Source organism: Podospora pseudocomata, chromosome 5 (genome assembly GCF_035222375.1).
Source record: "Podospora pseudocomata strain CBS 415.72m chromosome 5, whole genome shotgun sequence".
NCBI classification, from domain to species: Eukaryota; Fungi; Ascomycota; class Sordariomycetes; order Sordariales; family Podosporaceae; genus Podospora; species Podospora pseudocomata.
The window spans coordinates 1,983,400-2,002,910 of record NC_085889.1 but is presented as its reverse complement, the minus strand read 5'-3'; the positions used below and the strand labels follow the sequence as shown (position 1 = coordinate 2,002,910).

Below are 19,511 nucleotides of genomic sequence, written 5' to 3'. Positions count from 1 at the left end.
GGTAAACGTTTATCCCCGCATTTACCCCTGCCACCTAGTCTTCGGCTTCCAGGTTGTTCATCCACACTCCATGGACAAGGTCCCATCATGACACTGAGCACGACGCTTCGGCCAAGCATCTGGCTATTCCTGAGATCTGCCCTACCTACCTACCCATCTATTGTAGCTCCCTACAGGTGACCACCCACTGGCTCACTGGTTACTGGACGGCACTCACTGCCTTGGATCGTCCGGCCACCCCCAGGACGCCACACATCATCGCCGAGCTTTGGACGACTTCTATATGCGCCCGAGCAGTTAGGCCTTGCGAGTGAAGCAACACAGGTCTTCCGTTTCGCGTCTTACGATGTCTTCTACTACCGTCGCCGGTATGAAGCGTTCGTACGCGGCCATGGTCTCGACTTGTGAGAGCGACTCGTCCGAGTCCCGACCATTGTCCCGAGGCTGGTCCTCGGACAGCCAAAATATGGCTTATGCTCCTGGTCCCGGGGCTCTCTTCCAGGTGGTTGGTGATCCTATACCTAGAGGTGAGGCATATGCAGCTACAACCCCAATTTTTTGTCTATATCCATCCCATCTAACACCTCCTAGTAGTGCCACGCTCAGCAACCCACTCGCCATTGGGGCATGAGATTGTCCAACCAGCCCGTCCCTACGACCCAGATGCCTCCATTATCATCGTCGGTATCAGGGGCTCGGGGAAATCCACTTTGGCCGTCATGGCCTCGACCGCCATGAACCGAAAGGTCGTCGAGTTGGAGCATGTTTTTCACGAGAAAACCGGGCTATCGAGTCCAGCTTACAAGAGAAAGCATGGCGCCACTGACTGTCAACGCCGCCAGGCCTCTATCCTTCAGCATGTATTTGATAAACATAAGCGAAACACTATCGTGGTCAGCTCATGGATGGATAGGAGTGTGCAAGCCATCCTCGAAGACCTTGGAAGAACAAATCCCGTCATATATGTCCTTCGAGATTCAGAAGCCATCAGGACCCATTTGAAGGTCAACGATGCCCGCAAGTTCTGCGAGCTTTTGGATGCCAGCAGTGCATTTTTCCGGAGATGCACCCGCTTTGAGTTTTTCAATGCGTCAGAAGAGCAAAACACAGCCAAAGAAACCATGGGTGGGAGTTCTGATGAATTTGCTGCCCCCTATCTCACCCTGAAACGAGCTGAACGACACTTCCTCAAGTTTCTCTCCTTGATACTCCCCAGGGGAACCATACCCTTCATCGAATCGGCCTTCCCGCTGGCTTGCATACCGGCAGAAGAACGGCGGTTCACCTACGCAATCTCACTGCCCCTTTCGTCGCTCATAAAAGACAACCTCGACATCCAGGACCTCGAGACAGGAGCGGATGCGATTGAGATTGTGTTGGATGACCTCGTCACAGACTTTGCCGCTCACTTACGGCAACTCGGTCAGCTACCCCCAGATAGAGCCAGAGAAATCAGCCGCGTCGTGGCCCAAGTAAGGCGAGACACCGTGATTCCTATCTTCCTCCATGTAGCGTTCCCGGAGGCTGCGCTGTCTGACGAGACTTGGCGATCTATGTACAGTTCATATGTCTCGCATGCCCTTCGTCTTGCCCCGGAGTACATGACTGTTGATCTACGACTCGACAGTGTGACGCTTGCCGGCATTCTCAACATCAAGGGCTCCTGCAAGATAGTCGGGAACGTTCAGTTATCAGATCCCCACCCGCCGTCTTGGAATGACTCCAGCTGGCAGTCCTACTACCAGAAAGCACAGAATTACGGCTGCGACATGGTCCGATTCACCAAGACAGCTGCCAGCATCGATGATAACTTTGACATACATCGGGTGCACGCCATGGTTGAGTCAGCGCCTGGTTCGAGACTGCCCCTGATCGCTTACAATACTGGCGTTCTTGGAAAGCACTCGGCGTGCTTCAACAGGATACTATCCTCTGTTAAACCCGAAGGCATGAGCAAAGACCCCGGTGGTGTTGACTCACATAGCCTGGCCATCCGTCCATTTCTCACGGCCAAACAAGCCACCGAAGCTCTCTACTCAGCCTTTCTCTACGATCACATGAGACTGTATGTTTTTGGCGCCAACGTGGACTACAGTTTATCCCCAGCAATGCACAATGCCGCTCTCAAAGCTTGCGGCATTCCCCACCACTACGAGCCACATTCGACAAGCAACATATCAAGTCTCGAGAAGCTCGTCAGTGACCCGCACTTTGCTGGTGCCTCGGTCGGACTGCCTTTCAAAGTCGAGATAATCAGCTTGACGCATTCCCTGAGCCGACATGCTCGGGCTATCGGCGCAGTCAACACTCTGATTCCGGTTCGGCACCTCAGCCCGGATGGCAGTATTGGCGATGACGTGGCTTTGTTCAATGACAGAAATAGGGCCGGGCCCGTCAAGGCTTTGTACGGGGAGAATACAGACTGGGTGGGAATCCGGGCATGTATCCGCCGAGGTCTCTCGCCCGCCAACGCCGTCCGATCCACCAGTAGCGGACTCGTGATCGGAGCTGGTGGCATGGCTAGGGCAGCCGTGTACGCCATGCTGCAGCTTGGAGTCAAGCAGATTGCCATCTTAAACCGGACCGTTGCCAATGCCGAAAAGCTTGTTTCTCACTTCGAAAGGCTCTTGGCTCGCAATGACCTACCTTGGTTGAGCACTGGCTCCAGAACCCACGAAGGCACCAGATTCCACATCCTTCGCTCCCGAGACGACACTTGGCCCGAGAGCTTCAGACACCCTACCATGATCGTATCTTGCATACCAACGCACAGCATTGGAGACCACCCCGCTCCTGACTTTACCGTCCCAGCGTCGTGGCTGCAAAGCTCGACAGGCGGTGTCGTAGTAGAGCTTGCCTACAAGACCCTTATCACCCCTCTGCTGGAACAAGTTCGCCGTGAAGCTCACAGAGGGTGGGTTACAATGGATGGCCTGGATCTGCTACCAGAACAAGGTTTTGCACAGTTTGAATTGTTCACTGGTCGGCGCGCACCACGTCGATTGATGAGGAGGGAGGTGTTCAGATCGTATCCTGATGACCAAGGGCGTCTGAACTTTGCGCGGCTGTTGCAGCCGCGGTTCGACAACATAACTGCACAAGAACCTTGATAATATCTATACCAATGAGGTCTGATATTGTCCAACAGAGCGTACATGGAGGCCACAGGTCTTGGTCGCAGGCTCGTGCATGGTTCTCGGCAGTTGACCTGGCAATGCCAACTGCTGTGAAGCTGGAGGAGGTATTCGGGCACGTCACTCAATTTGAACATTCAACAAAGATACCATCTGCCTCTTGTCCGCAATCGGAGGATTTCAAGATTCAATCCGGGAGAGTCTTCATCCTGAATGCCGACATCTCTGGCCCTAGTGCTTCACCGACGGGTACCCATGTGGGGACGAGCACTCGACTTTGCGGGGAAGGAGATCTACCACACTCCTGGGAAATAAAACTTCCGGCCAACCTGATTTGCCACCCAAACCTCAACCCCATGAGTTTCGTGTCACGCATGGCTGACCTGCATCTTCATGCAGTATAGCTCAAGCATCTTCGAGTGGAGGAACGTTTTAGTTCGCCAACAAGGACGGAGATATTGCTTGATTCCCCATGGAGACGGGGAGCCTGTATGTGGGTTCCAAGGTCTTGGAATTCCTGTGTGGAAAAAACGACAGCAGCACATATTGAAGGGTTCTATCTGCTATAAATCAAGTAGCCCCAGGGCCATGATCAAATGCCCACCATCCCCAGATTCCTTCCCCAGATTCTGAACATCGCCTCCTCCCACCGTGGGAACTTTCTTGTCAACCGTTGATCCACTCGCCACGTTGTCATCGTTGGCATCTCCCCAGCTCGAGAGCTTGTCGACACGATGACGCTCCTCTCTCTTAAGGAGGACAGGCCGACGCCAAAGGCCGTGTACAACTGGCGTGTCTACACATGTGCGGCTGTTGCTTCCTTCGCAGCATGCACGATCGGTTACGATTCGGCCTTCATCGGCGGCACACTCGCCCTCCCGTCCTTTGAAGAAGAGTTTGACTTCGCCTCGTATAGCGAATCCGGCCGCGCCTTGCTGAAGGCCAACATTGTTTCAGTCTACCAGGCCGGTGCTTTCTTCGGCAGCTTATTTGCCTACGTCACCAGCCATTTTGGGGGCAGACGGATTTCTCTCTTCATCTTCAGCGTGGTTTTCTGTATTGGCGCGGGTATCATGCTTGCTGCCAACGGAGACAGAGGCATGGCGCCCATCATCGCTGGCAGAGTCCTTGCCGGTATCGGTGTAGGTGGCTGCTCCAATATGGTCCCAATCTACATCTCTGAATTGTCTCCGCCTGCCGTCAGAGGGCGTCTTGTGGGCATCTATGAGCTTGGGTGGCAGATGGGAGGTCTCGTTGGCTTCTGGATCAACTATGGCGTCAACACCACACTGGCCCCTTCTCACAAGCAGTGGATCATCCCATTTGCTGTGCAGCTCATCCCGGCTGGCCTGCTTCTGATCGGTGCTTTCTGGCTCAGGGAGTCTCCCAGATGGCTCTTCGCGAACGGCAAAAAGGAGGAGGGCTTGAAGGTTTTGTGCTGGATGCGGAATCTGGAGCCGACAGATACCTATATCCTGGAGGAAGTCAGCTATATCGAAGCGGACCTCGAGCGTTTCGAGCGCGAGGTCGGCAAGGGCTTTTGGAAGCCTTTCCTCTCACTGAAGCAGCGCAAGGTCCAATGGCGCTTCTTTATCGGCGGCATTCTCTTCCTCTTCCAAAACGGCAGCGGTATCAACGCCATCAACTACTACAGTCCCACCGTGTTCCGCAGCATTGGAATCGATGGTGTCAACACTGGCCTCTTGACGACAGGCATTTTCGGTGTTGTCAAGACTGTCCTGACGATTATCTGGCTCCTCTGGCTCGTCGACCTCGCTGGCAGGCGCCGCATGCTTTTCATCGGTGCTACAGGCGGTTCACTCTGCATGTGGTACATCGGCGCCTACATCAAGCTTGCTAAGCCCGAGCAGAGCGCCAGCGGTGAGCTGACATCCGCCGGAATCTCAGCAGTCTTCTTCTTCTATCTCTGGACCGCTTTTTACACACCCTCTTGGAACGGCACACCTTGGGTCATCAACAGCGAGATGTTCGACCAAAACACTCGCTCTCTCGGCCAAGCTTCAGCCGCCGCCAACAACTGGTTCTGGAACTTCTTGATCAGCCGCTTCACCCCTCAGATGTTCCTCAAGATGGAGTACGGCGTCTACTTCTTCTTCGCCTCGCTCATGATCCTCTCGATCATCTTCATCTTCTTCTTTGTCCCCGAAACAAAGTCTATTCCCCTTGAGGCGATGGATAGGCTCTTTGAGATCAAGCCGGTGCACAGAGCCAACAAGCTCCTGATGGCCGAGCTCCAGCAGACCAGTGATATGGGCCACGGTGCAGAGGAGAGTGTGGGCAAGGACTCGTCGTCGACGGATGAGAAGATGAGACAGGCTGGGTTTGTTCAGGCTGAGAATGTTTAAGCCCAAGAATCATGACTTGACGAGAAACAAAGTTGGAGGGCTGGTTGAAGGGATGACTCAGAATACTGTTGTTATGTTTGTATGGGTTGCGGGTGCCTAGGAGGAAGACCACTTCCACGATGTCACGGGGGAATAGCAAAGGGAGAAAGATACCGACTGTTGAGCTAGTAATGACTAATAAGCCTTTATTTGTACGATGCTATCAGTGATGTAGCTGCTCTGTTACGTGCCATGTTCCAGGTTTTTGATCACACAGTAAGACTTGAAGCTGTGCTTGACCCTTTTGGGGGACGTATCAGCAGGAAACGAAGGCATCGAACCGAAGCTGGAACTGTTGTCGTGTAGCGAAAAAAGATAGAGAACAACTACAGCAAAAGAATGATGTTGATATTAAGTTGCCCACTATCAGAATCGAACTGATGACCTTATCATTACTAGTGATACGCTCTACCACTGAGCCAAGCGGGCTGACTAGTGTTATTTCGAAACCGGATCTTGGGATCCTTGTAGGTGACAGAACTGAAGAATTCTGAAGCTTTCCTTTATTTGACCCTTCAAGAACCATTGCCAGATAAAAACATAGCAACAGCAGAAGCGAAGCTGCAGCCCAAAAGTCACCAAATACCCCAACAAACCAAATAAAACAAGCCCTTTGCGTTGTGCTGTACCAGCCTGGATCTGGATGTGACATAGCCTTCAACGCCCCTTCAGTCCCCTACACCCGGTATTTTGCAGCCTCCTCTCCCGCTACCCTCCCAAAAACAACACACTCCAACAAGCTGCTCCCTCCCAGTCTATTATCGCCATGCAAACCCCCCGTGATCTCCCCCGCTCCCCATAATCCCTCAATCTCCTTCCCTTCCTGTTCCTCTCCCAACTCCGCCGTCAAAATCTGAGCCTTTGTGTTGAAAACCGCTCCGCCCATGGTGAAATGAGTGATGGGCGTGACCCTCCCCACGCAAACCTCCTCCTCGCCCTCATCAACATCTTCCTCGGTCAGCCGCCAGTGCCCAAACGCCTTCCTTCCTAGCTCATCCTCTTTCTCGCCACGAACAACAGCAGCATACTCCTTTAGGGTCTGTCTCGTCGTCTCATCCAGCTCTGCTATCTTTTTCTTCTGCAAAAGGCCCTTCCATAGATAAAACCCCACGTGGCCCGCCGCGGCTTCGGTGGCACCAGGATCAAGAAGCAGCTGGAGGTCCCATTGCCTCAACGAGTCCTCATTCTTGGCAGGGAGAGCCATCAGGGCATTGCTGATTTTTTCGCGGGTCTGCAGCTCGTTGATGACCCTCTTGCCGTTGTGGAGGATAATCCCCCCTTCTCCGCGCAGCATCTCGGCAGCGAGGAACTTGAGGGGGCTCGCCGGGTTGGCTGGATCGACAAAGCCCGTTGGGTGGATCTGCACAGCGTCCATGTCGACGAGTTTGGCGCCCACGTCAGAGAGAATCGTGTGTGCGCCTGGCCGTGGGTCGTTGGTGGATGGCAACCCGTCGAGATCAGGACGGTATTTGGCCAACAGACCATGGGTGTCACCTGCGAAGCCGCCGGTTGTGAAGACCACAGGACCGTGAAGGAGGCGTGTGCTCCCATCCTGCCTGTTTTTGTACTCCACGCCAGTCACCTTTACAGTTCCTTTCGGGGCATTGCTGTCGGTCAGCAATCTGGTCACTTCAGAGTCGGTGACCAACTGGAAGCGGTCGGGCCCTTGCTCTTTCAGTTTTGTGAGGAGAGTAGTCACGATTGAGGCACCGGGGGGTGTCTTCCCAGCTCCTCGATGTGTCCGTGGAAGGCTATGGCCCCCAAGTTGAGCCACAAGACTAAGATCAACGCCCAGGTCGGTGAGGAAGTCGATTGCACTGGCCGAGCGGTTGGTCAAGACCGTGATAAGCTCCTCGCGCCATCTTTTCACTGTTGGGCTAACCGAGGCAGAGTTGAGCCTCACTCCAGCTGATCGGGTTGTGTCGTCCCAGAAACTGGTATCGACACCATACTTCTCAACGTTTTGGAAACGAGTAGGTGCCCCATTGATCCCTGACGATGCCTTGATGCTGTTACCACCTGGCTTCGGTGCTCGCTCCAAAAGACGAACTGATGCCCCGGACTGGATCGCCGAATACGATGCCGACAACCCTGCAAGACCTGCTCCGACAACAATAACCGGGGACTTGTTGGTTGTAGCCATCTGAGAGAACCGCGCTCGGAAGACGGGACTAAATGCGGAGTAATTGTGGAATAGAACAGCTGTTATTGGTATGAGAATGGTGAGTAGTAAAATAGACAAGATGCGGTGCCTAGTCATAACAGAATCGTAGAGGTGAACAGGAGAAAGACAGTCGCTGGCAACAGACGACGACAGCAATGGGGATTTATCACAGGAAGCAGCTCTAGCTAAGATGATGGACGTGGAAGGTGTCCGCCCAGTTGGGCGCTGGCCACCCAAGGTTTGGGGAGATATCAGGTGATATTACATCGGTGTCGAAAGGTTGTCTGATGTCTGACCGCCGATGTCTTCTGGAAAAGTCTCTTGTCACGAGCCTGGGCCGTGCGATGGAAGAGAGCTACCGACATCCCGAGATGCGATCATGAAAAGATCTATGCATCTTTGTGATTTTATGCTTCACAGCATATGGTTGTCCTTCCCACGCCTTCGAGCGACACGGCATCAGATCACCGATTTACCCGACAAAGACGCAATGCTCCTCGCACGACATTTTCTGTTGCACATGCAGAATGCCGGTTCGCCGCTAGGTAGTTAAGATGATACGCAGGCCAGGTAGGAAGCAAGAACTCCCGGAGAAGAAAGAGAAGAGCAAAGCGAGTTGACCAAAATGTCAGACCACCTCCGAGGCTGAAGTGAGCTCGCTGAGCGATTGAGAGCGACAGCTCGGCGTCACGTGCCTTGTGAAGAAAGAGAGGTTAAAAGATAACCCTGAAGCCTGAGATTCCACCGAAAATGTCTCCACAACTCAACAAACATCAGGTCCATCTCTGGAGCAGTTGCGACATGCAAACTGTCAGCTTTTACAAAGCCCGCAAGGGCCGCGACAACGGCAGTTCTACCTGAAGGTCAGGCCCACTTCCACGGATCATCTGAAAACCGTTGACCGTTGTGTGCAGTGATAACCCTGCATAATCCGCCAATCCTTAGATTTGTGCGCGTGTATAATTGTGCAAAATTACATGAATGTGAAAGTCATCAGTGTTGCACATCTGCCAATCATGAAACTTTTGGATTAGCATGTAAGTCAGGTAGGTATGTACTGTGTGATATTATAGGTATGTAATCGTTCAGTATCCCAAAGCTTTTGATGCTGCCCTCGCTGCGCCTTTTGCAGTTCGCTTGCTTAATTCAACCAAGAAAAAAAAGACAAAAAAAACTCCATCCGTCATCCATTGTTCTCGTCAACGCCGTTAGTTAAAACGAACTATGTCCAGGTTCAGGAAACTTTGCTCAGGATAAAATCCCCCCAAAAAAATATATAAATATAAATATAACGTTTCCCATCATCCACGGTGCTGTGTTCAGCCGTGAATGTATCCATTCCAAAAACCGAAATCATTCATAAAAAATGATGCCAACATGCGTGTCGTGACGTGTCTCTTAAGCCGAGTCCCGAGTCTCCCGGGTAGCGGCGCGAGCGAGTCTGGCCTCGCGACCCTTCTCAGACCAGGGGAAGTGGAAGACAGGAATGAGGAAGAAAGAGTTGCTGTAGAAAAGGTGATGTCAGCGTTACTGTTCTCAGAAGATCTCGTGCGGCTCATAGCAGCTTGGTTTGACGGAAGTGGCGTGCCATGGCTTGCTTGGCCGATGTAACCAAGGGAATCTCCGACTTCAAGTTGGGGGTCATTGATGGTGCGGGGTACGTCAAGAACTCCCAAAAGGGGGTTAGGGGGAGGCAAAACAACAAAGAGAACAACGTCAACGGGAATAAGTTCATACCTGCTATCGGCAATACCGGCAAATGCATTGTACCAGGCCAAAAAGGCTGCGACCATACCGAAGCCACCGCCAGCCTTGGTGAGGGTGTGGTACATCTCAGTGTTCCCGTTCGAGTGAGAGTAATGGGAGCAGGCAAGCATGAGGAAGCAGAGGTCGAGGGTGAAGAAAAGGAGGAAGAACATGACGGTCGAACGCAGTGTGCACAGGAGGAGGATTGTCGTAAAGATGAACCAGCCTGTGAGGAAGAAGCCCATGGCCGACTCGTACATCATGGGATCAGAGGAGGTGATGGCATCAGTCTTGTAAGGGCCCTCGTCGCCAAGGATGTTCCAGTGAGGAGTGAGCAAGAGGCCCCAAGCAATCCAGAAACCACCATAGGATGACAAGGCGGTAGCACCAAAGGTGTTGCCAACAACCATCTCCCTAAAGCATGTTATTAGCATGTGTGAAACAGTGACAAGTGATATTGATAATGGAGGTCAACTTACCACATACCAGCCAGGAGCTGGACCAAGCCACCATAGCCAAAGGCAAGGGGAACAACAATGTTGGGAACATTGACACCGCGGGTGCCCAGATTGATAGCCGAAAGGACGAAAGTGGTGAGAGCGAAAGCACTCAGACCCAGAGGCGCCGGGTTGGCGAACTGGCGCTTCTCCACAGGCCGCCAGAGACCGGGCTGGAATTCACCACCGAAGGCTGGGAGCCTGGGCTCGTCGCCGGCGTGGATGTTGGCCATTGGGTTCCGGGGATCGTATCCGCCCCGGTAGTGACCGGTGGCAGGCCCATGGGTATTCGGCGCCGCGCCGGTCGCATGGCCCATATCCTTCTCAGTAAGAGAACCCCCAGAGTTGGACATTGTGTGTGGTAAAGTAGGTTGTTGAGTCCTGTCACTCTCCTCTGATACAATGCAAGAAAGAGGCCGTAGCTTGATGGTATTCAAGAGAAGATGAGAAGAGTGAACTGGAGGTGTGACAGAGGTTGGAACGGGGGAGGGCGACGGCGGGCTTGATATATGCAGTATCGGGATAGTACCCCAACAGCCACGTCCAGGATCTGGGGTTGCTGGGGGGAGGCAGCGATCATCTGGGATCGTCGAACCAGATGCGGCCCCAAGCTCCCAAAGGAGCACGAAGCGGGTCACTCGCACCAGTTGCGAGGGAGGGTGAGTGGGCATCTGCGCTGCCTCACGGCATACCGGACACAATGAAATCCGTATGTACCCCAGCTCGCCCAGGTGAAAAGGTGGATTTACTATTTACGGTTGAAGGGAGAAATATAGCGCCGTTGGCAGTCAGACTATTCTCCACAACTTGCCCACTGTCACTGGGATCTAGGGATGACGGCAGTGGACGGGGACACTTGACCTGCCGTTTGAGTGTCTCACGCCCATTGGCTCGGCCGAGGCACCATCAGGGCAGGTGTGCCCTATCTCTGGGACAAGTGTGGATGAAGATGGTGACGGACCAGTCCCCGTCAAAGGGGGCTAGCTCCACGTCCAGGAGCTTCCTGGTTGACGGTTGCGCTGCAATAAAGGGGGCTCGTAACCAAAATGGAACGGGACTCATCCACATCAGATAAAGCCAGGCCTTCTCTCACCGGTATCCAGCGAGTTGGAAGTTTGTCCGCAAACGCAGAACCCGGGGTGTCCCCATCCGGGGAACCCAACGCAGGACATGGGATGCCCGTCCATCTGGCTTATACCATGACCAGCTCTTCTGTTTGGGAGAAAGCCACGTGCTCCCCGTGATATCAACTCTTGACAACCAGGTTCTGGAAAGGACATCGCAGATAGTTAGTAAACGCCCACGCAGAGGTTGGACAATGGTGATTTGGGGATCAATGATGTCCTCTGACGTCTGAAAAGCTCGGCATCCAAGAACAAGCCAGTGGCGCTACAGGGTGTCAATGAATGAGCCTCAGAACATGCCAAGACTGCCTCTTTCTTGGCGCGACCAGTGACTGCTGAGCTAGGGCCTGCGATGACGGCTATGGGATTCATGGGGGTCTTTTGATTGCGCCATGGGGCGATGCCTGCATATATGTAGACTTGTAACGTAAAAGTGTGGTGCGCACAGCATCTCAGGTGGCACACCTAGAGTGTGGCCGTGTGTTTGGCCTGAATCATATAGAGTACGGATACTCCGTAGTTCTACCCAGCACCTGTTTCGCAGATATCAAGACCTTGAGGAGTCAAGAGTGCCGTGATGGGTGGGTGGGACGTGCGTTCGGAGAAACGACGTTCCAGATCCAGCGGCGGGGTGCTTGTCCAGGTTGGCCCATGTGGTTTGAACAGGGTCAGTGGATGCGCAATTCGACGCTTAAATCTGGTGTTTTCAGGTCGTCTGGGGCGTCCTGCTGTTGTTGGAGGTTGAGAGCCAAGAGGTGCATCGAGGACCCCAAGCCACTAACGGCTTGGTGCCAAGATATTATGGCCGCTTCCATCGCTACGACCACGAAATGGGCAATTGCAGCCATGCGCATGGCCAAGCACCCAAGAAGCAGCCGCGCAACGTCCCTCTGGTTGTTTGCCAACGCCTGCTAGATCGCCGCCATTTACCGTCACTACCGTCACTGCCGCCTGGGCATGCGTTCTCCCGGTCGCCCGAGAGGGCTGAAATCTTTGACAAGGCGCGGCAAGCAACCCAAAGTGTCAGCGAAACATATGGCGAAAAACCCGTCCAAAATCAGGGGTCGAAATAGATATTATTTTTCCATCAGACATGGAAAACTTCAGGCTGTGGGAGCCAGGACAAAATATAGCAGAAGCAATGGATCTCGCTCTCGTCTTCATCCTCGGCTTCCGGAAACATGGATGAAGCAAGCGGGTCAGTCACATCAATGAGAGTGTCCGCAAATCCGGGGCCCCAATGTTTAGCATCGGTGGTTTGAAAAGAAAAAATGGAAATTTCCCCAGCTTTAGCTATTATCATGGCACCATCTGGGGTACGGCGGGTATGGGGTAAAGAGTCTGCTGCTGTTTCCGAAGGGTTGAGATGAACCTTCGAGACGATCATAACCGCATGTTGCACTGGCTCTGACATCATGCAAATCTCCAACCCTCGAAATGTCCGACCTCTCCAAGAATTCAGCGGCCACCATTCCAAGCAGTCGGTAGAGCAGACTCACATGTCATCTCTACACTAGCTCATTATAGCCTCCAAACGAAGTATAAAGCATCTGAATAGATATCTTGCAAAACCAACGTTGGTGGATGGTAATCAGACACTCGGAGCACTGGCCACACATGTCAGTCTTTGCTGCACTTGTTAGAAGAACCCACACTTGTCAGTCACCGTCTCCGGGTCCGAGTGGATCTTGCATCCTTCCATTGTGGTCTTTCATGATGCTCCAGCTCGTTAATCAAAACGGGGGCTCAACTATCCCAAGTGCGGGTAAACAGCCGTCCGGACAGCAGACACTCTCCACCGCGAAACCAGGCAACTCGTCGCTCGGCGGCGTTGGTGCAGGTGCCGTTGTTGCTTTGCTGGATTCTGGATCTTCTCATGAATGGAGTCCCTCGTCCAATCTATCGCACTAATATCTGGGGAAGCGGAGATATTTGTTTGTTTAAAGTTGAACATTATGGATGGCCTCAATGCGAAGTTGTCTTGCGAAAATTCAGCCGAACTCCTTTTTACACTGCAACTGGCAGCTGCCCACACCTTGGGAAGTGGGGTGTTGGGGTCTGTCCCGTCATTACCGCTACACCTCGTGAGGGGAAATACCTGTCTGTCGTGAGGGGTAGAAATTGGGGACCATCTGAACCCTGCGCCGGCCAACTCCGTGCAGACTGGGGATGGTCTGTGCATATTCAACAACCGGCATGCTCCTGGAGTATGCAAGTAACGGGTTGTTATGCTCTCATGCCAAGCTTGGCAGAGATGCTGCCGAAGTCAGGAGCTCGCTTCGTGTCACTCCATCACACAACTCCTCCAAATCCACTCCCCAAAAGTGAGAAAAAAATTCAGCATTCTCCCCAGAAACACACAACAGCCTCCTTCTCTGGGGTTTTCCCTTCGCCATGTTCTCTCTTAAACGGAGGTTCAAATCCATGTTCAACCATCCTATCTCCGCGGGACACGGCAGTCGGCACGCGACTCTGCAACTCATGTGCTACTGCCTCTCGAGTCCATCCCTCTCATGCCCTCACGCGCATCTCGGGACCGTCTCCTCGAGGTTGTACCCTCTGCCGTTTGTTTCTCTCAACAAACAACAACTCTATTTACTCACGGTGGTACCTAACCGGAACATGACTGACATTGACTGCGCTTGTGATGATGTGAAAAGCCTACCCCCGAGTTACTATTTGCAAAACTTGTCATCTCGCCAAATATCTGAGAACACTCCTCGCCTTGCTCACCTCACCAATATCTCCATAACACCGCCCTCTCTTTCGGGCCGTATCCAAAAAAGCACAATCCCCGAATCACCCCACTCACACCTTCTGGACTGCCTTCAGCGCAAACAACCGCTGAGAGCTCGCAAGGTTTTCTCTGTTCTCACCAACTCCGTTGGAGTTTGATGACACAACCCACCGAGCGTTCCAGACAGACGTATTTTGTCTTTTTTTTTTTTTCTCTCGCAACTTTTGGTTGATGGAGGAGAGCAAAGAGAAACCTCGACCATGTATCCCAGGCCGGCTACTTGCGCCGTAAAGCAAAGCATCTCGTAACAATGACCACGGGGGGGTCGATTCACCTCCACCTCATGAGGGATATTTTGTGGTGTTGTAATGAAGGAGCCATCGATTAATAAACACCCAGCATTGCAACCAAGCAACGAAGTCCCTGGCCTGGCATACTTTGGACAAAAGAACCGAACACAGCAAGTCTTTAAAACACATGTTAAACATTGACCTATACCTTGCAAAATACAAAACAGGCCATGGTATTATCCTATCAACTATCTTACAAAGCCTATTAACTGTGTTTCGAGGTCTTTACCTTTCTTTCGGGGCCTATGGCTGTCTTTAAAGGCATGTTCATGATGACTATCCTCCGTAGCCTGTGTTCTAGCTGGGTACCGAGACATCCAATCGATATGGAAGCGTCCTGTCAATGTGTTGGGACATCGTTGCCGTTTCAGTCGCAAAGAGAAGGCTGAATCACATATCATCTTTGCACTGTAATATCCCCACCAGCATCATGTATAAGAGCAAATCTGGAACCAATAAAAGAAATCAAACCAGCAAAGACCGTCGTCTGTGATATGCTAAACTAGAGAAAACAAGACAAAAAGCAGACCCAAAGTCTTCCAGCCCAGCGCTCTTAACACATACCCAATAGCCCGAAAATATTCCGTCTGATTTGCCCACAAGAGTTAAAGTGTACCCTCATGATGTTGGCTTCTTCCTCCCCACCTAACTATGCAGCGGCCCTGGTGCGATAGAATTTCATCTAAACACAAAGATAAAACGTAATAAATGTCATATCGCCTTCCCAGAAACATCCTTCGTTCAAAGTTAACCTCTTCATGCCACAAAAGACCACCGTTCCCTCCGTTGTCCACCAGTAGCCACATATGTATGTGCCCCCTGCGGTGCCTGTTCCCAAGTACTGACGCCGAGAAAGGGTGTGACAGCCCAGAGGCAAGCTAGGTATGGTGGTTGAGTCTGCTGGGACGCCGCCATATTAGCTATAACTGGTAGGGCTGTTGTCATCACTGTGATGACGATGACCTGACTGAAAGCATCAGGGAACGTTGACTCAGTCGTTTCGTTTGAGACTATGCTCAAATCCGGAGATGTCGAGGGTAACTGAGAGGCCGCAACGCTGACGCTCCCAGGAACCGTAGAGGGACTTGGAACAGTCGGGTCTGACCCAAAGCTATTCGAGTCCAAATCAGACAGGGATGGCATGGAGGCCATCAGTAGTGTGAATCATTAGAGATAGTGCCTGTCACCTCCGCCTGATGAGACGCTACAGATGGGAGGTTATCAACGATATCGGTGAATTGCTCGTCACTAATGAACTAGTAGACTCGGTACATATAACAGTAGTCATGAGCGTCGTCGTGCTGAATGTGGTAGTAGTAGTGCTATCAATAGCTGCTTTGGCGACCTTTTCTATAAGGTCCCCATAGACTTTTCTGCAAACTTCCGATACCACAAGCCCTTGTGCCTGCTTCATGGCAGCTGATACAATGGCGTAGACGCTGGCTGCAAGAGCTGTCATGTCGATATTTGAAGCATATGAAGACGACGACGAGAGTGTATGACTCCCAGCCGGCCACTCATATACCGGAGTTGCAACCAATACAGCAGTCTGTCGCAGGCCACCCACGTAGGCAAGGACGTCAATTTCACCAGGAGCAAGGGTGGGAGGCACGAAATGCTCTTGAGGACCGAAAACCCTGGGAACTTTGCCATCGTCGGCGTTCCAGAGACTCATTGCCCATTCGCAATCGCGATTGCCTGTCGCAACAGCAGGGCGCGGCTTGTTGCAGTCCGAATCACCACCCCTCAACCAAGAGTCCACCAGCACATCGCCACAGTAGCACTCGAAGCCGTATTCGGTAGCGGCCAGCGAAAAAGGGCATATCAGACTGAACTTGATACAGAGCTTGTTGGTCATCCCACCAGGTATCGACGTAATGGTTGAAGCTTTCAGTTCGGGCAAGAAAGAACATGGCCATGTTGGCCAGGAAGCAGGTGACATACCTTGCGGGATTGTGGGGGAAACCTAGGCTGCTGTAGGGACTGGAGGGGGTGCTTCAGGCGCAGCGATGGGCTTCAGAGCAAAAAGAGAAGACGATAGATTTGGAAGCGGAAGGTCGGGGATGCCTAACCTTCATGGGGTGGCAAAGGGAGCTATTGTCTCCCATCGGATTGAACTATCGACAGGTCTGGGGAAATGGTTGAATTCCACAGGCCGTGGACAGTTGGAAGTAGGAGAAAGAGAAGCGAACAACGACCGACTTGAGGCATGCTGCTAGACAGGCCGTAAGTGCTTAACGGGCAACTGTAGAAAAGTAAGGGTTTAGTCGAGACAGCTCCAAAATCAAGATGGCAAACTAGCCCAAAGCTTAAAGTCTAAAAAGATCCAAGACAAGCGTCGTGTCCAATCACTTGAGGAAGAGTAGGCGTCCAGGAAGAATCAAGATGAACAGCAGCTTGGAGAAGTCGATCCTCCTGCAGTCAGTTACCAAGATGACCCCTTCCACAGGCTGTAGGCATGTAAGCAAAAGCGAGTATGTTGATCGGGATTGGGTGCAGAGAGGATCAAATCCTCCGCTATGGTCCAAATAAGGAGCGAGTTTTCAATATGGTTCATCGACATGCTACCTGATGTTTGTGCCTTCCAGGAGAGGGATGCATGGGAGGAGCCAAGCGAACCTACAGAGTCAATTACAACCAGTGAAACGAGAAGGTGTTGACCCAGTTGGACACACTGACACCTCACCAGGCCTATCACTGTGCACCAGAAGACGGAACTGTTTTGTAAAGAAACAAGAAAAAACCATAGACTTCGTGATCAAATCATAATTTGTGATTTAGGCCAATCATGCTATTTTTGACAGCCCTTGTCTATTGCCGGAGCCCATGCGCGCAAAACCATAGACGCCCCAAAGCACCACATCCCACTGACTGAGCATCACCCTCATTCAGAAGCAACCTAGTTGGTGTAACGCTTGCCGTCCCGGAGGGTGTCGGCAAACTCCTCCAGAGGAGAGCGGATAAGCTTGGTCTCCTTCCACAAGTTGGGGGTGAGGAAACCGTAGGTGTTGGAGACAGCGGCGAAGGTAGCCTTGAGGGTGTTCTCGAGGGTCTTGGTGGAGCCGGAAGAAGAGGAGTAGGCATCCTCGATACCGGCGAGCTGGAGGAGACGCTTGACGGCGGGGGAAGCGACGATGGCAGTACCACGGGGGGCAGGGATGAGCTGGGCGTCCAATTAGCATTTCTGAGTCCCTTGAGCTGGCGCGCCAGGCTTGATCTGCTACTTACACGGACGGTGACGGAACCGCACTTGCCGCTCTCCTTGGTGGGGAGGGAGTGGGGAGCACCGAGGTTGGCACCCCAGTAACCACGTCTGACGGGAACAACGCTGAGCTTAGCGATGATGATGGCGGCACGGATGGCAGTCGCGACTTCCTTGGAAGTCTTGATACCGAGACCGACGTGACCCTCGGAATCACCGATGATAACGATAGCCTTGAAGCGGGTACGCTGACCGGCACGGGTCTGCTTCTGGACGGGCTTGATCTGTAGGGGAGTAAAATTGCATGTTAGAAACTGGTATGAAATCGGGCGGAACGGTGTTTTCGAATCGTCGGGCTGGGGTTCGTGGTTTGGCGAAAATGCGCACCTTCATGACCTCATCCTTGAGCTTGGGGAGGAAGTAATCCACGATTTGGTACTCCTTGATGGGGAGAGAGTGGAGGTAGATCTCCTCCATGCTCTTAATCTTGCCGGCCTTGACGAGACGACCGAGCTTGGTGACGGGCTGCCACTCCTTCTCGTCGTTCTTGTTGCCGCCGCGACGTCCACGTCCACGGCCACGGCCACGGCCGCGATCACCACCACGATCACCACGAGCAGCAAAGCCGCCGCCGCGGGCACCAGTTCCCCGATCAGCCATGATTTCTATGTTTCGGTGGGTGTCGAAAGGGGAGATGTTGTTGTCGTGGAACTCGGTCGGTCGCTTCAAGGCGGACTTTTTTCTCTAGGCGGGGAAGCTTTTTGCTGCGAATTTCTCGAAACTGGTGCGCAGAGCCAACCAACCCTAAAATTCTTTGTGGGGCCGGAGAGCTCCCACCACTGGTGCCAGCTGAAGCCACACGCCCAGACTGGCAAGTAACCCCATATTAATTCTGTTCCAGCAAATCACAGCTCTCGTTCAGCCAAGAGGTTCATAAGATAAACAGACCAGCATCTCATGCAGACAGAACAACTTCCTGGCTTGGCTCAGATCCGTCAGCATTCACATTATTCACTGGCACATAGCTGGGGATGGGATGTAGTACACGGTCCCAGTCAGTCGGAATATGCTGCACCTTGGAAATTCATTGTCATGAGAAGGATGCTGCATATTCCCTCCTGTTGAGCAGAGACAGACATTCAAGATATGGGAGGAACTCCAAACCGGTGTTGATTATGAGATCTCTTGGATTATGGCCACACGGCCCCAATAAAAAATTTCTCAACTCTATGGCCAGATGTCGGCCCCAAACGGACATCATGTCATCCTCCGACCGAAACGCCGATGCGCCCTGATGCCAGGCTGAGATGGCCACCGCAATTACCAGCGCAACGTTGCCGACCGAGTCCAAGCGCCGTTAGAAAGATAGCGAGCCCATATTCCCATGCCCAGTCCTCAACGCCTAGCGAGATAGAGCCCCTCCCTCAGTGATGTTCATTCGATTTAAGCGGTTGGGTTCGCATTCATCTATACGGCAGGCCGCGTAAGTAGCTGTAGCTGAAGGATTTCAGTCCCAACAATATCATACCTTTCTCTTGCCACCAGGGGTGAGGGTAATGTTGACAAAGCGGCGAGTATAGATCTCACGCTTGTGGGCGCGGCCCTTGGGGGTCTTGGCCTTCTCCTGCTTCTCGACCTGTAGTTCGTGTTGAATCAGTCGCCATCCAACTTTGAAGATCGGGCTCAACGTCTGGGAACGGGTTTTTGAACCTTGGGGGTCTGCGACTTGACCTTGCCTGTTCGCGACCGTGGTTAGCCGAGAATCTTTGTACACAAAGGATTGATTGCCGATGAGACGTACCAGCACGGGCGAGGGATCCGTGAACTTTGCCCATTTTTAAATGTAGAGTTTGTGGGTCTCGGTGGTCGGTCCGGGTATGTTGTTGTCGCTTTGCGATTGCTGTCGTAAGACTGGGTGATGGCGGCGCAAAGGTGATGAAAGTCGAGAAATGTTGATGGATCTGGGTGGTTGGCAGTTGGCCGACGGATGTGGCGCCTGGCTGGTGACTCGATGCCGACGCCGGTTAAACTGCGGATCCCATAAGGTGGCGTGCAAAATCCCGGGTTAGGGTTGTTTACTAACAGGAATTTACCAAGATCACTTACTTCCTTGGTACATTGGCAATCACACGAGTAGATGGCCTGCAACATT

At 52.6% G+C, this 19,511-nt stretch overlaps 7 protein-coding genes and 1 non-coding gene across 8 annotated transcripts; 2 read left to right on the top strand and 6 right to left on the bottom strand.

Annotated features, from left to right (window-relative positions):
- Nucleotides 1–79: 79 nt before the first annotated feature.
- QA1S (Quinate repressor protein) lies at nucleotides 80–3,110 on the top strand (the record flags this gene model as incomplete). The annotated part of the gene is made up of 2 exons (XM_062890936.1): nucleotides 80–527; nucleotides 592–3,110. The coding sequence occupies exons 1-2, from the start codon at nucleotides 347–349 to the stop codon at nucleotides 3,108–3,110; spliced, it is 2,700 nt and encodes an 899-aa protein (XP_062742080.1). The 5' UTR covers nucleotides 80–346.
- A 758-nt stretch (nucleotides 3,111–3,868) lies between these two features.
- On the top strand, nucleotides 3,869–5,500 carry QC762_505080 (uncharacterized protein; the record flags this gene model as incomplete). The annotated part of the gene is made up of 1 exon (XM_062890935.1): nucleotides 3,869–5,500. One exon carries the CDS (start codon nucleotides 3,869–3,871, stop codon nucleotides 5,498–5,500), a length of 1,632 nt encoding a protein of 543 aa, XP_062742079.1.
- A 396-nt stretch (nucleotides 5,501–5,896) lies between these two features.
- Nucleotides 5,897–5,968, bottom strand: QC762_0080160. The gene has a single exon. It is a non-coding gene; the product is annotated as a tRNA-Thr (tRNA).
- Nucleotides 5,969–6,215: 247 nt separating this feature from the next.
- Nucleotides 6,216–7,799, bottom strand: QC762_505070 (uncharacterized protein; the record flags this gene model as incomplete). The annotated part of the gene is made up of 1 exon (XM_062890934.1): nucleotides 6,216–7,799. The coding sequence occupies one exon, from the start codon at nucleotides 7,797–7,799 to the stop codon at nucleotides 6,216–6,218; it is 1,584 nt and encodes a 527-aa protein (XP_062742078.1).
- Nucleotides 7,800–8,700: 901 nt separating this feature from the next.
- mug86 (Meiotically up-regulated protein 86 protein) lies at nucleotides 8,701–13,081 on the bottom strand. Its single transcript, XM_062890933.1, is given in 5 exon segments — nucleotides 8,701–9,207; nucleotides 9,441–9,863; nucleotides 9,929–11,926; nucleotides 11,946–12,516; nucleotides 12,570–13,081. 3 exon segments carry the CDS (start codon nucleotides 10,615–10,617, stop codon nucleotides 9,102–9,104), a joined length of 1,218 nt encoding a protein of 405 aa, XP_062742077.1. The 5' UTR covers nucleotides 10,618–11,926; nucleotides 11,946–12,516; nucleotides 12,570–13,081; the 3' UTR covers nucleotides 8,701–9,101.
- Nucleotides 13,082–14,395: 1,314 nt separating this feature from the next.
- Nucleotides 14,396–16,076, bottom strand: QC762_505043 (uncharacterized protein; the record flags this gene model as incomplete). Its single annotated transcript, XM_062890932.1, is given in 3 exon segments — nucleotides 14,396–14,565; nucleotides 14,722–15,986; nucleotides 16,000–16,076. The coding sequence occupies 2 exon segments, from the start codon at nucleotides 16,074–16,076 to the stop codon at nucleotides 15,362–15,364; spliced, it is 702 nt and encodes a 233-aa protein (XP_062742076.1). The 3' UTR covers nucleotides 14,396–14,565; nucleotides 14,722–15,361.
- A 980-nt stretch (nucleotides 16,077–17,056) lies between these two features.
- RPS2 (40S ribosomal protein) lies at nucleotides 17,057–18,191 on the bottom strand (the record flags this gene model as incomplete). Its single annotated transcript, XM_062890931.1, has 3 exons — nucleotides 17,747–18,191; nucleotides 17,386–17,643; nucleotides 17,057–17,320 (listed from the first exon to the last, which is right to left on the bottom strand). Exons 1-3 carry the CDS (start codon nucleotides 18,017–18,019, stop codon nucleotides 17,057–17,059), a joined length of 795 nt encoding a protein of 264 aa, XP_062742075.1. The 5' UTR covers nucleotides 18,020–18,191.
- Nucleotides 18,192–18,484: 293 nt separating this feature from the next.
- rps30a_2 (40S ribosomal protein S30) lies at nucleotides 18,485–19,194 on the bottom strand (the record flags this gene model as incomplete). The annotated part of the gene is made up of 4 exons (XM_062890930.1): nucleotides 18,485–18,826; nucleotides 18,888–18,995; nucleotides 19,070–19,095; nucleotides 19,161–19,194. 4 exons carry the CDS (start codon nucleotides 19,192–19,194, stop codon nucleotides 18,803–18,805), a joined length of 192 nt encoding a protein of 63 aa, XP_062742074.1. The 3' UTR covers nucleotides 18,485–18,802.
- Nucleotides 19,195–19,511: the final 317 nt, after the last annotated feature.

What these genes read in the sequence shown, in the direction of transcription:
- mug86 (XM_062890933.1), bottom strand. Translation starts at nt 10,617, where the DNA reads ATGCCCACTCACCCTCCCTCGCAACTGGTGCGAGTGACCCGCTTCGTG. An exon ending in CAGCTCCTGGCTGGTATGTG is followed by an intron (nt 9,864 to 9,928) that starts GTAAGTTGACCT and finishes AACATGCTTTAG; the next exon opens with GGAGATGGTTGTTGGCAACA. An exon ending in GCCGGTATTGCCGATAGCAG is followed by an intron (nt 9,208 to 9,440) that starts GTATGAACTTAT and finishes CCTTTTCTACAG; the next exon opens with CAACTCTTTCTTCCTCATTC.